Genomic DNA, 14,670 nt, shown 5'->3' with positions numbered 1-14,670 from the left:
ATAATGAACTGCCTTGGACTATGAGGATAAGTGCTAAAGATGCTGGAGCGACAACAAGAAAGGAGTCTAGACTTTGGAAACATTGAGCTCCCTGTACTTTTAGGTAAGAGAGAAACCCCTCCGTTTCTAAAGACATTCTTATTCAATGTCTCTGCTACAGCAACTCAATAGAGTTACTCTAGATACTGAGGTTTATAAAACTGCTTTAGGCTTGTTCAGTTCTGTGGCCCTTGTAGCACCTACTATATAAAAGGAAGTGTATATTCTTGTGGATTGACTCAGGTTCTTTATAGGAAGATATTTTCATCTCACAAATATTCTCATTTTCCCTTATTCTGGGACGAGTTTGTCAAAAGCTATCACTGGGTTTCAGCATACCCTAGTCCATAGCTTCAGAGGTTTAAACACTAATGGTACACCTGTTGGTCTCTGAGTTTCCCAGCTGTTCACAGTTCCTCTGATGTTTTGACATCATTTGAAATGCAACATGGATTTCTAGAATTTCTTTCACACATTCTGCCGTGGGCTATTAAAACTCACATCTGCAGCTTCCATGCCAGACAGCTGCTTGTCTCTCTTATTCTGCCATTTGGACTGTTAAAATTTTTATTTTATTTTTTTGGGGAAACTAAACACATTTTAATAGAAAACAAAATACAAAATAACTCTTTTCAGAAAACAGAAATATTTAATCCTTTTCCCACAAATTAGAAGTCGCTTCATCCTCAGAGCATAGTTTTCGATGCGTGTGTTCGTACTTAAGATGTGTTTCATAGACTGTTCTTTAAACTGCTATTGCAAAGCAGGTGGGAGGGATGATCTCAGGAGGAAAAGATGCTGGAAAAGCCACACCTCGGAATCATTTGGAAATTCAACATTTTTTAATTTTCTTTTGACTTTTCACTTCTAATTACTTTCATTTCTTTACCACAATCTGTTCTTTCGGGGGAGAGAATTGTTAACAGAAGTGCAGCCACAAAAAGAATCTTTCTTTCCCACCCTTGCTGCAAAAGCCCAAGACTTTCTCAGTCAAATCTGCCCACCCACTTCTAGAAACCTGTCAGCTGGAGTGATCCAACTGTCACCTAGGAATTTTCCCTTTCTCCCAATACAAGTTCCCAATACAAGTGCGACCAAGTTCTCTGAATTCCCTGAACCTCAAAATTCCAAGTATCACAGCCAGTGCCAGGAGTAAAACCGTCTGGAGCCCTTGGCACGCCCCAGTCTGTCATATCAAAGATCCAAATCAATGTTCCTGATTTTCTTGTGGGATTCCAGTCACCAGCAGGAGGTTGCAGGCCATGAACTGCACGCTCAGCACTTTGCTTATCTGGCTGGTATAGACGCCCAGGAGCTCGCTAGATGAGCCGTCGGCGGGTGTGCTACAGTGTGCGCTTCTGATGTCCCAGACACGCACAGAGTTGTCCATGGACGCTGACGCGATCAGGCTGCTGTCTGAGCTGAAGGTGAGGCTGGTGATGCTGTCCGTGTGGCCCCGCAGCTCTTTGTAGAGGGTCCCAGACGCCAAGTCCCATAGCTTCAGCCGCTGGTCCTCGCCTGCTGATGCCAGGTACTTACTGTTGGGGGAAAAAGCCAGGGAGAGCACAGGGCCGCGGTGGCCCGTGAAGAGCCTCACTGAGTTCCCCTGCTGAGTGCTCCACAGCCGCACCGTCTTGTCGGTTGAGCCCGTGGCTAAGTAGTTTGAATTGGGGTGGAACTTGACGCAGTCCACGTCTGCCAGGTGCCCGGCGAAGATTCGCAGTGGGTACGTCCGATCAAATGACCACAGCCGGGCTGTGCGGTCGTGCGACCCGCTGGCGAAGTACAGGCTGTGCGGGCTGATGTCCAGGTCCCACACGGGGTAGGCGTGGCCCTGGTACAGCACGGTGTTGGTGAAGCTGCCCAGGTCCCAGTACCTGATGGACATGTCTTCAGAGCAGGAGAGCAGCCCCGAGCTGTCCGCGAGGAACCTGGTGCTGTACACTGGCCCGCAGTGTCCCCGCAGGACCTTCATCTCTGTGCCTGCGTTGTCATCCTCGTCATCCTCCTCCTCTAGGAAATCACAAGCCAAGTGGATGCGGGACACATCTACTTGATGGGGTTTGGACTTTAACTTCTCGGAACACAGACTCCACAGTTTTATACAGGAGTTGTCAAAGCCTGCTGCGAGCAGCTTGCTGTTCGGGGAGACCTCTGCAGTGTTCAGCAGCTGCTCCGTGTTGTAGAAGGCGTAGAAGTAGATGGTGGTGAGGGAGGGGGGGCCGTCCTTGACACGCTTGATGCTCTTCTGCAGGAGCTCCAGGGCGGCCTTATTCTGCAGGATGGGCGCTGGCATGTCGGTGGGCTCCAGGCCGCTGCCCTTGCCGCGGGAGAAGCCACCACTGGCGTAGAGCTGATAGTCCATCCTCTTGGCGGGCTGCACGTCCAGATGGATGTGCCAGGCGAGGATCCTGCACAGCGCAGTGTTGTTGTCACTCTGGAGGTAGCGGAGAAGGTAGTTGTAGCTGTCTTCCTGCAGACGAACCACGTATTTGTTGTCCAGGAAGGCTCGCAGCCGGAAGTTAGACAGGATGTCCTGGACGATCTGAGTGGTCTAGAGCTGCTCCATAACATCCTTCCGGCTGGCGTTCTGCAGAAACATTCCATGGAAGTGGCTGTAAAAGCTTTCCGCTGTGCTCTTCGGACTGTTCTGGATCAGGGTGAGATGGAGGTAGACAAAGAGAGGGTAGAGGAGAGGCATCACTTCATGGCTGTGCTGGGAGTCAGAATCGGTGAGAAAATTCCACAGCCGTCCGAACTGTACTTCATATTGTTGGGGCTCTGCCTGGCAAGGGGCTGCGGACACTATGTTGGCACAACCAGATTCTGATTGGACTGTGAGGCTGGCAGCCATCTCCTCAGTGCTCTGCGACAGCCGCAGGCCTTGCTTCAGCGGGCCGTCCGCATCCCTGTTCTGCCGGCGTTTGAGGTAGCAGGACACGGCCATCTGATCTGCTCCGTGCGGACCCGTTTCATGACTGAACATCCCAGGCGGCTCCCGCTTCCCCCGCCGCCGCTGCCGCCAGGGTCGCCCCGCGTCTGCCTCCGTCGCCTTCGCGGTAGGCTCGCTATCCGCGGCCGGCTCAGCCGGACCCCCGAGCCCCGAGCCCCGAGCCCCGCCGCCCCCGTGGCGGCTCTGGGCGGCCGCCGCATGACTGACTAACGCGGAGCCGCCGCGGGCTGGGCCGGGCCACTCGGGCCTCGACGCGCAGCTGTCTCCGCCAACAGGTGCGGCGCCTCGGCCTAAAAATTTTAATAAAAATAAAAAATTTATTTATTTTTTAAATGATAAATTATAGAAAATTTTGGGAAGAAATCCAACTCCCATATGATCTATTTTATGATATTGTTGTATTTCCTTCCACTCTTTTCATAAGTATCTTCTGTTTAAACACTGTTAAAATTATTTTATGCTCTTTTCATTTATTGTATCACAAGCATTTTCCCATATTGCTTCTAATGTTCATGGCCACCATCTTTTACAGCTGTATAAATTCCATCAACTGAATGTGCAATACTTGACCTAACTAGCTCCTATTGCTAGATATTCAGGCTTCTTTCAGTAGTACTCAGTTCAGTCAGTCAGTTCAGTTGCTCAGTCGTGTCCGGCTCTTTGTGACACCATGAATTGCAGCACGCCAGGCCTCCCTGTCCATCACCAACTCCCAGAGTTCACCCAAATTCATGTCCATCGAGTCGATGATGCCATCCAGCCATCTCATCCTCTGTCGTCCCCTTCTCCTCCTGCCGCCAAGCCCTCCCAGCATCAGAGTCTTTTCCAATGAGTCAACTCTTCGCATGAGGTGGCCAAAGTACTGGAGTTTCAGCTTTAGCATAAGTCCTTCCAATGAACACCCAGGACTGATCTCCTTCAGAATGGACTGGTTGGATCTCCTTGCAGTCCAAGGGGCTCTCAAGAGTCTTCTCCAACACCACAGTTCAAAAGCATCAATTCTTCGGCGCTCAGCCTTCTTCACAGTCCAACTCTCACATCCATACATGACCAGTGGAAAAACCATAGCCTTGACTAGATGGACCTTTGTTGGCAAAGTAATGTCTCTGCTTTTCAATATGCCATCTAGGTTGGTCATAACTTCCCTTCCAAGGAGTAAGTGTCTTTTAATTTCATGGCTGCAGTCACCATCTGCAGTGATTTTGGAGCCCACAAAAATAAAGTCTGACACTGTTTCCACTGTTTTCCCATCTATTCCCCATGAAGTACTACATGGTATGAAAAGTACATGGATGCAGTGAGGCTGATGAGAGCTTAGAACCTTCCCAAATAGCTAGCTGGCTATTTGGCACACCTACCAGTTTGGTCAGAAGTCCTGCTGGCCAACTTGCCAAAGAACATGTGGATTTTCTAAGTTTATGGTTGGCTTGGTTAACTGCATGCATGATAAGACAGCACAATACTCATGTTCTAAAATTTCAGGACAACTTTGGCTTATGTTTAAGTAAAACCAGATGGTCTTTCCTTCATTTTTATTTCAAAATGGCAAGGAATTTGTTCCTCTGGAAGACTAGCTGGGAAAATATGGGGGAAAAAATTAAGCATTGTTTGTAAAGGTCAGGAGTAGGATCAGGGGAATGAAAAAAAAATGAACCTAGAATTTTGACAATTCCTTCCATTTTCTTTCTTAAAGCTGTAGTTTCCCTAGGTGCCCATCAGAATCACATGGGGATGATTTTAGAAAAATATTGATCCCTAAGCTCTATCCTCACAGATTCTGATTTAATTAATCTATGTTGGGGCCCACATATGTGCAGCTAGGGTTAGGATTCACTGTTCTAAAGGCTATGGACTAATAATATGGAAAACTATTCAGACTCACTAGGCATCAAAGAAATTCAAAATAAAATAACAAGTAATTTATGACTATAACTGATCATTAAAAACAATGGAATGGAATTATTCCAAAAGAAAAATTAATGGAATAAGCTGAGCAAAAGAAGTTGGGCACAAAAGATTACATGTAGTATAATTCCATTCTAGTAGAGACAGAAATCAGAAGAGTAGATTCCTGGGAGGAGGTGAGGGAACAGGAGATATAGACTGACAGTAAAAAAGGAACAAACTGTCAGGGATAAAGGAAATCTTCTGTATCTTGATTGGGGTTGTGCTTAGTGGGCATATACATTTGTCAAAAGTCATCAAATTGTACATTTAAAAATCTGTGTATATGTAAATTATACTTCAGTTAAAAGAAAGAGCATTGGGAAAAATTTCATCAGAGCCCTCCCCCCACAAAAGTAGCACCCAATGCAAATTCAGATGTAGTGAAATTTCTACTCTCATACAATATGGCAGAAAATTTTGGTAGGATGCTTCTGAATGTTTGATAATACATTTTGAGATCCATAGCTCCAGTTTTTGGATTAGTAATTCTACACCTAGAAATTTGTAAAAATAATTTTTTAAAATGAAAAATATATGTACAAAAGTGGTTTTAAGTTATTTTGCATAAAAATATCAATTGCAGGACCAGTGGGTAATTCTTAACTAAATCAGGGCTATGTTAGAGGGTTGAATCCAGCAGGCCTAGAATCAGGCCTGAACTGTTTTGTGAAAGTTCTTGCTTGGCACTGACCAGTGGTCCAGGAATGAAATATACCAATTAAAACAGTGTTGCTTTGCAACCACAGGTCTGGAGTTTCATGGCAGTTTGCACCAACTATCAGCATTGTTTATTGATAACAGTGAGATTAATGATTAATACCGGATCTGACTGAGACCCTGAGAAGGCTGTGCTTCCGAGGCTGGTTAAAGAGCAGGAATGTGCTTACATGATCAGCAGAATGTAAAACATCTCCACTGAGAATCCATTTTGGGATCCCTGGCTCTGAGGTGGTCAGTGCACATGCTGGTGGTTCCTGATCCAAGATAGGAAGGTGCATCTTGGTCCTGACAGAGCGAGGCCTTGAACTCCTGCCTGGCCTTTCTGGACCCACTGCTGTGAGACACCATGGGCTCTGTGGATGCCCTCCCCTCCCTCTAATGGCAGATACAAAGTGGGAAGAGCACTGTGCAGGTTAGCAGAGGGCTGAGTTCTAGTCTTAGATTTGTTATTTTAATATGAGCTGAGCCACACACATTCCTTTCCATGTTTCTATATTTCTCCATGATATGATAAAGCAAGATACTCAATATGAATGACTGAAGATTTTTCCACTATACAGCAGAAAGTGGTTTTCAAATCATTATTACTACCATCAACATAGGAAGTGAGAACATAAGAGAATAAGAAACTTCAACTTAAAGAAACAATAGAATGAGGGGTGCAGAGCTAGAAGCAGAGAGGTGGGTCATAGAGGAAAACTGAAAATAAGTAGATATAATAACAGCAGTACATGAACCATGAACTTCCAGATGTTTAAGCTGGTTTTACAAAAGGCAGAGGAACCAGAGATCAAATTGCCAACATCTGCTGGATCATGGAAAAAGCAAGAGAGTTCCAGAAAAACATCTATTTCTGCTTTATTGACTATGCCTAAACCTTTGACTGTGTGGATCACAAGAAACTGTGGAAAATTCTGAAAGAGATGGGAATCCCAGACCACCTGACCTGCCTCTTGAGAAACCTGTATGCAGGTCAGGAAGCAACAGTTAGAACTGGACATGGAACAACAGACTGGTTCCAAATAGGAAAAGGAGTACGTCAAGGCTATATATTATCACCCTGTTTATTTAACTTCTATGCAGAGTACATCATGAGAAACGCTGGGCTGGAAGAAGCACAAGCTGGAATCAAGATTGCTGGGAGAAATATCAATAACCTCAGATATGCAGATGACACTACCCTTATGGCAGAAAGTGAAGAAGAACTAAACAGCCTCTTGATGAAAGTGAAAGAGGAGAGTAAAAAGTTGGCTTAAAGTTCAACATTCAGAAAACTAAGATCATGGCATCTGGTCCCATCAATTCATGGCAGATAGATGAAACAGTGGACACAGTGTCAGACTTTATTTTTCTGGGCTCCAAAATCACTGAGGTGGTGACTGCAGCCATGAAATTAAAAGATGCTTACTCCTTGGAAGGAAAGTTATGACCAACCTAGACAGCATATTAAAAAGCAGAGACATTACTTGGCCCACAAAGGTCCGTCTAGTCAAGGCTATGGTTTTTCCTGTGGTCATGTATGGATGTGAGAGTTGGACTATAAAGAAAGCTGAGCGCCGAAGAATTGATGCTCTTGAACTGTGGTGTTGGAGATGACTCTTGAGAGTCCCTTGGACTGGAAGGAGATCCAACCATTCCATTCTGAAGGAAATCAGCCCTGGGATTTCTTTGGAAGGACTGATGCTAAAGCTGAAACTCCAATACTTTGGCCACCTCATGCGAAGAGTTGACTCATTGGAAAAGACTCTGATGCTGGGAAAGATTGAGGGCAGGAGAAGGGGTCGACAGAGGATGAGATGGTTGGATGGCATCATCAACTCGATGGACATGGGTTTGGGTGGACTCTGGGAGTTGGTGATGGACAGGGAGGCCTGGTATGCTGCAGTTCATGGGGTTGCAAAGAGTTGGACAGAACTGAGTGACTGAACTGAACTGAATATCAGCTTTGTGCTAGACACTGTTCTATTACATTTATTTATTCATCATTTAATTCTCCCAACAACTTTATGTGAAAGTAATGGCTATTTTGCTCATTTTATTTTATTTTTTTTTATTTTGCTCATTTTAAAGATGAGATATCTCAGGCACAGAGAGGTTAGTAACTTGTCCAAGGTCACACAGCTAGTTCCTAGTAGAACCAGGAATTGTACCCAGGCAATATGGTCCAGAGTCCATACTCTGAACTACCATGCTAGACTTGAGAGAGGAGTAGAGTGGGAAGAATCTGGTGGGATGATGATCAGGGAATGGAAGAAAGAGCAGGAAGCCTGGGAACACAAATTTTTATTGAGCACCTTCTATATACCAGGGACTGTGGGTAGAAAGATGCATAAGACTGTGGCCCATGTCCTTTAAAACCTATAGTCTGGCGAGGAAGATAGGTGTGAATCACATTATTTCAGAACAACATGGTGAGTTCTTCAAGAATCATAGATAGTCACGTACAAAAGGCTATAGGGACATAGAGAGTGAGCACCTCATCCAGCCCAGGCTGAAGGCGTCAAGGAAGGCTTGTCTGAGAAGGAAGAGTTGAAATGGAAGAGCATGGTTCAGACTGAGGACAGCGTGTGAGGGGGAAAAGCCTGAAGGCAAGTCAGAGGGATGTATTTGGGGAAAAGCAAGATGTTAGATACCACTAGAGCTCAAGAAATAGCAATTGCCTTTCCCCTCCAGTTCTTGAGAAGAAATAAGGCCCCATACCACCCTAGAAAAAGCCCGGTAGGTAGAACTTCTGGGAAGGAAGGACAATGGTGTTGGTGAAAAGTCACCTCGGCGAGCATCCCCTGCTGATCTCGGGAGCTGGCTCTCTAAGAATGAGCTTTACTCTACACAGTCTTCTTCTAAGGGGAACTTATTTTTGTTTACCTCACATGGAGATCAAACTGCTTCAAAAGGTGCTCATTTTCTTCACATAGAGCTTTCTTCTCCTGCTGCAACACAGACAGCTTGTTTGACAATTTCTGGTTGCTCTTGAGATGCTGAAAAACATTTTAAAAAATGAGAATACACTGGTGAAGAAAGGTGTGATGTTTGAGAGAATGTAAATGGGCAAAGCCTTTCTACTAAAAAAGGCTTACAGAAACCATAGTAGCTTCCTGTGATTTTTGTGCCTCCAGAATTTCTGAAAGCTCGTAGCTCCTTTTCCTGACTTGTGAGTCCTGCAGTTGTGTAAGCCTATATAAAAAGTCTGACAACCCTAAGATGTGTGGGGTGCTTAGCTACATCTGACCAAGTTAATGAGCCCTAGAGGAGAAAATGGCCAATGCAGGGTTTGATTACTGGAACAAGGCACACTCAGAAACCCAGGGCACTTCCTTCATGTAGGCAGCAGGTCAATATATCCAAAATCCAAATCCAAATTTCATCAAGTAGGTTGCAGAACTGCAAGCACAAGTTGACTTCATAGCCTTGCTAGATCTCTTATATGAAAAATAGAGTTTTATTTGGAAAACATGGAAATCTGAGAACTGGGAACAAGAACATCTGACAGGATCCCAATAACCTTGAGCACCCTGGGCCTCAAAACCCTCCTGAGCCCCTCTTATCAGCATAAGCAGTCCTACTGTCTCAGGAGATTAAGCACCCTTGTCTCCAGGACTCTGCTGACTCCGCCTGGGGCATCTACCTGTGCAATGATACCCGCTGTTCTTCAGAGCCACCCCTATCCCACTGCCACTGCTTTTCTCTGCCTCGAATCCCACAGTGAGAGTCAGGTCCCAGCACATCATGGGGAAAAGAAGTTGAGTATAGTCACTGACCTAGGAGGACTGACATACTGAAAGAGTAGAAAGATTTTATGATGTTAAATTGGCAGAAACCTGAGGAATATACATAGGACTGTATTCCAAGGGTGTTTATACTAGGGAGAAAGGAATATAATGTTGAATAGGCTGTATTTACTGACCTGATGGATACACTTACAGAGATTCAAGGTTTAATGTGTTAATTTAAATATCTAAAGTGACTTTAATAGTTTGCTTGGTTGGTGGACTGAAAGTTGGACTCTACAGTGACCAGGGTTAAATGATATTCAAACGCCATATTAAGAGGAAGGAATCTAGAGCCTTAAGTAGATAGGAAGTTTGGAGTAGATTTACCATAGGTAACCTGCTCACCCAACTCATCATGATCCTCATGTGACTCAGAGGACATTCCTTTCACAAAGGCTTTGCCAAATACACTGGTGAGCACCAGATTCCTTGAAATGCTCCATAACGCTCTCCTGTGAGGATGATGGTGAGAGATGCAAACATTGGAATTGAGCCCTGATTTTATGATGGGGGGTGATGCTACTGCAGAGTGTCAAAAGTCAAGCACAATGCTTAATCCCCAATACAAGGTGGGCATTAGTACTGTGATGAGACAATAGGGCCGGAGATAAAACCAAATGGCTAGACTCGTAGCAATCACTGGTTGTAGTTAACTGATCACAGTGATTACAGAACTAAAATACATGAACAGCCTATTAAAGTTTTACTTGCGTTGTATTTTTAAATAAATAAACACACCTGGGTCTGGTGAACAGAGGTCTAATTTGAATGACAACAACAGAGAGTAATGGCCTCTTACTCAGTCCTCAGACCTGAGCCAGTTCAGACCCAGGGTCCTTTAGCCAGGTTTTCTTCAGGAAGAACCTGGTGTGTGACACTGCCACAAGCATGTGATCTTCTCCTGAGCCTTTCCCAAAGGGATCTGCGGCCTTTTACCCAGGTGACAGGGAATTGGAGAAAGGGGATTATGTAGATTTGGGGGGAACTACATACAGTCCAGTGGTTCTGAGTCAGCACTAGCACCATGGAACCCAAAATGCAACTGAGGTTCAGAATTCAGAGTGGGGACTTGAAGTAAGGGGGGAAACGGGAGTTTGAACACACAGAGTGTCTTAGAGTGTGTTTGCAGAGACTCATTGGCTCAATATAGGTTTCACAACGGATCTAGTGGGTCTGTGAAGCTCCTCAGTTTGTGAATTTCCCAGTTCTTGAGTGTGCAGTCAGCCTAGACAATATGGAAGAGCAGATTCTCCTTGCTGGCTTTCCAACCTGAGGCATGAGGGCTATTGATGATAGAAGAGGCCAGGTTCTTAGAAGGCCTCTTCTGAGTCTAGAGTCAGCTTATACCACCTTTGTTCCTTCAGCCCATTTATCAAGCAACCACCAAGGCTGTCAGGTTTTAGTGGTGCCCAAAGCAAGACAAAGAGCCGCGCTGTGCCAGGCTGTGGTGCAAACTGCTCTGCCATTTGGGCTTTATGATCCAGCAGACCCAAATATGCCCCAAGTTTCTGTGGCAGATGAGGAAACAACACAGAGCCTCTGGAAAGCTTTAGTTTAATCTTAGGATTTGGGAGGAGAGTCATCTCTCCTCTCAATCACCTCTCATGGTTGACCACAAGAAAGAAAGGGTCGAGTAACCTGAGCTGCCCTTCCTGAAACGAGGTGTTCTATTATCTACTGAGCATTGAGTTGGGCATGGGCAGTAGTACTCTGTCCTCAAACAGAAATGCTATGGAAAATACTGAGCAAGCTGCATGAGCAGGTGATACTTACTTCTATTGTATCACCACCTCTCTCAACCCAAACCTATGGCCTCAAGGGGAGTTATGTATTACCAGTTGGCCAAGAAAGAGTAATTTGGGCCTGATGTACTTATGATTCCGTACAAAATATGGCAACCAGTTGAAATAGGGCTGCTGTGGTATGATAGCCCCAACTGAGGGGTGGTCCTTCAGACCAGTGGGAAGGGAAATCTCAGTGGGCAAAGTCTGTGTTCACTTTGCCTGGAAAGAGAGGCGTCCAGAGGCAGGGACCGATGCTAACTCACAGAAAGTTTCTAATAGTTTGGCCAGATGATCAGGGATTTGGAAAGAATAATATTGGAAGATTGATGAAATGTGTCCTACCGGTGGAAATGTTCCGTGCCTGCACTCTCCAGCAGGGTGGTCACTAGCTGTATGCAGCTACTGAGCACATGAAACGTGCCTAGTATGTCTCAGGAACTAAATTTTTAATTTAAATTTAGATAGCCACGGTGGCTAGTTGACACAATATTAGACAGCACAAGCCTAGAGTGTGAACATATTGTGCCTCATGTGCTTTTCCACAGCAGAGGGCTTCTACAGAAGAGGTGGCCCTCAGTAATCAAGTGGAAAAAAACCAGTACATTCTGTAGATGTCACTTAGCCTCTTTTTCTATCCTTTATGTGCTCACTCATTTCGGCTCATGTACAAAGTGGACAAGGGGTTACCAAGGCTAATCTACTCAACTTGCCAAAAGCAAAGATCAGTGTTGAGCTATTGATATGGGACCATCCACTGTGGGGAGGGAGGGGGTGGTGGAGACAGTCAACGGATAGTAGGTTTATTATACTGGACCTCTTCCACCACGGAGAGAACAACAATTTGTCCTCAGTGAAAGGGACACTCATTTTAGACAGGGATTTTCTTTCTCTGTCCACAGTGCTTTTGCCAGGACTACCATCTGTGGGCTTTCTAAATTCTTTATTTCCTGTCATGATATACTACTACTCAGCATAGTTCCTGAACAAGAAAATCATTTTAAGGTAAGAGAAGTGAAACAAAGTCTCAGTCATTGCTCTCATCATATATCCTACTATCCGGGGAAAAAAAAACTCAAAAACTGCAAAACAGTGGAAAGACCTATGGAAGATGTAGGTATGATGCCGACCAGGTGACAACATCTTCTGAGGTCCTGTGTTGTCCTATAAGATGATGTCTAAACCTTCAACCAGTGATTGAAATATGCTGTGGTCTCTTTCGGAGCCAGAATATGGGAAAGAAACCAAGAGCTGGAATGGGAATGGCTTTTCAAACCTATATCCCAAAACATGTTTATTGGTAGTTAATTTATTGTATTATTGGTAGTTAATTTATAATTAAGTTTTTAAAGTTAGTACATCCATGTGGATTGAGACTGAAGAAGTAGCAACTACATTATCCAAAAATGACCACGGATACTACTGGGACTTTCAGAAGTTAAGTGTATCAGTGAAACAGGAAGCAGGGCACAACCTTTAAAAGAATGACATAACTGTTGAAGATATGAAAAAACTGGTTGAAACGATTAGGGTCAAGATGGCAGAAGATTTAATTTCCACTAGGCCTTGAGCCTCATTATATGCTCACTGTAATTAGGTAAGTGATACACCCACAGGTGCCAGACCATTCCAAGGCCAACCATAAAAGGCAAAAAGGGGTCAGTGGGTATGGCCCAATTATGCCCCTTCTCCAAAATGGTTGGACTCATCTTCCCATCATTCAATTCAGTTCAGTCACTCAGTCATGTCTGACTCTTTGCAACCCCATGAATCGCAGCATGCCAGGCCTCCCTGTCCATCACAAACTCCCGGAGTTCACTCAGACTCAAGTCCATTGAGTCAGTGATGCCATCCAGCCATCTCATCCTCTGTCGTCCCCTTCTCCTCCTGCCCTCAATCCCTCCCAGCATCAGAGTCTTTTCCAATGAGTCAGCTCTTCTCATGAGGTGGCCAAAGTACTGGAGTTTCAGCTTCAGCATCATTCCTTCCAAAGAAATCCCAGGGCTGATCTCCTTCACAATGGACTGGTTGGATCTCCTTGCAGTCCAAGGGACTCTCAAGAGTCTTCTCCAACACCACAGTTCAAAAGCATCAATTCTTCGGCACTCAGCCTTCTTCACAGTCCAACTCTCACATCCATACATGACCACTGGAAAAACCATAGCCTTGACTAGACGGACCTTTGTTGGCAAAGTCATGTCTCTGCTTTTGAATATGCTGTCTAGGTTGGACATAACTTTCCTTCCAAGGAGTAAGCGTCTTTTAATTTCATGGCTGCAATCACTATCTGCAGTGATTTTGGAGCCCAAAAAAATAAAGTCTGACACTGTTTCCACTGTTTCCCCATCTATTTCCCATGAAGTGATGGGACCAGATGCCATGATCTTCGTTTTCTGAATGTTGAGCTTTAAGCCCACTTTTTCACTCTCCACTTTGACTTTCATCAAGAGGCTTTTTAGTTCCTCTTCACTTTCTGCCATAAGGGTGGTGTCATCTGCATATCTGAGGTTATTGATATTTCTCCCGGCAATCTTGATTCCAGCTTGTGCTTCTTCCAGTCCAGCATTTCTCATGATGTACTCTGCATATAAGTTAAATAAGCAGGGTGACAATATACAGCCTTGATGTGCTCCTTTTCCTATTTGGAACCAGTCTGTTGTTCCATGTCCAGTTCTAACTGTTGCTTCCTGACCTGCATACAGATTTCTCAAGAGGCGGATCAGGTGGTCTGGGATTCCCATCTCTTTCAGAATTTTCCACAGTTTCTTGTGATCCACACAGTCAAAGGCTTAGGCATAGTCAATAAAGCAGAAATAGATGTTTTTCTGGAACTCTCTTGCTTTTTCCATGATCCAGCGGATGTTGGCAATTTGATCTCTGGTTCCTCTGCCTTTTCTAAAACCAGCTTGAACATCAGGAAGTTCACGGTTCACGTATTGCTGAAGCCTGGCTTGGAGAATTTTGAGCATTACTTTACTAGCGTGTGAGATGAGTGCAATTGTGCGGTAGTTTGAGCATTCTTTGGCACTGCCTTTCTTTGGGATTGGAATGAAAACTGACCTTTTCCAGTTCTGTGGCCACTGCTGAGTTTTCCAAATTTGCTGGCATATTGAGTGCAGCACTTTCACAGCATCATCTTTCAGGATTTGAAATAGCTCAACTGGAATTCCATCACCTCCACTAGCTTTGTTTGTAGTGATGCTTTTTAAGGCCCACTTGACTTCACATTCCAGGATGTCTGGCTCTAGGTCAGTGATCACACCATTGTGATTATCTGGGTCGTGAAGATCTTTTTTGTACGTATTCTTGCCACCTCTTCTTAATATCTTCTGCTTCTATTACGTCCATACCATTTCTGTCCTTTATCGAGCCCATCTTTGCATGAAGTGTTCCCTTGGTATCTCTAATTTTCTTGAAGAGATCTCTGGTCTTTCCCATTCTGTTGTTTTCCTCTATTTCT

The 14,670-nt window shown here is 44.7% G+C and overlaps 1 protein-coding gene and 1 pseudogene across 12 annotated transcripts in view; both read right to left on the bottom strand.

Annotated features, from left to right (window-relative positions):
• CCDC30 (coiled-coil domain containing 30) overlaps window positions 1–14,670 on the bottom strand; it is a 146,084-nt gene that overhangs the window by 15,472 nt on the left and 115,942 nt on the right. For 10 of the 12 annotated variants that reach the window (XR_015157059.1, XR_015157058.1, XR_015157054.1 and 7 more), the window contains one exon: window positions 8,525–8,637. Coding sequence is in view for 7 of the 12 variants with exons in the window: in XM_086382562.1 (XP_086238688.1) it covers window positions 8,525–8,637 (113 nt within the window). In the remaining 5 variants the exon portion in view is untranslated. Of the gene's footprint in view, window positions 1–668; window positions 3,283–4,456; window positions 4,567–8,524; window positions 8,638–14,670 lie in introns of those variants that run through there. The other 2 variants (XM_086382519.1, XM_086382529.1) reach the window with 2 other exon arrangements.
• On the bottom strand, window positions 1,247–3,015 carry LOC147375115 (TAF5-like RNA polymerase II p300/CBP-associated factor-associated factor 65 kDa subunit 5L pseudogene; annotated as a pseudogene).

The sequence above is a fragment of the Bos grunniens genome, chromosome 3, assembly GCF_055505025.1.
Source record: "Bos grunniens cultivar Pamir isolate PY7600 chromosome 3, Bosgru_T2T1.0, whole genome shotgun sequence".
NCBI lineage: Eukaryota > Metazoa > Chordata > Mammalia > Artiodactyla > Bovidae > Bos > Bos grunniens.
The sequence above is the reverse complement of the archived record's forward strand: the minus strand, read 5'-3'. Positions and strand labels throughout refer to the sequence as shown.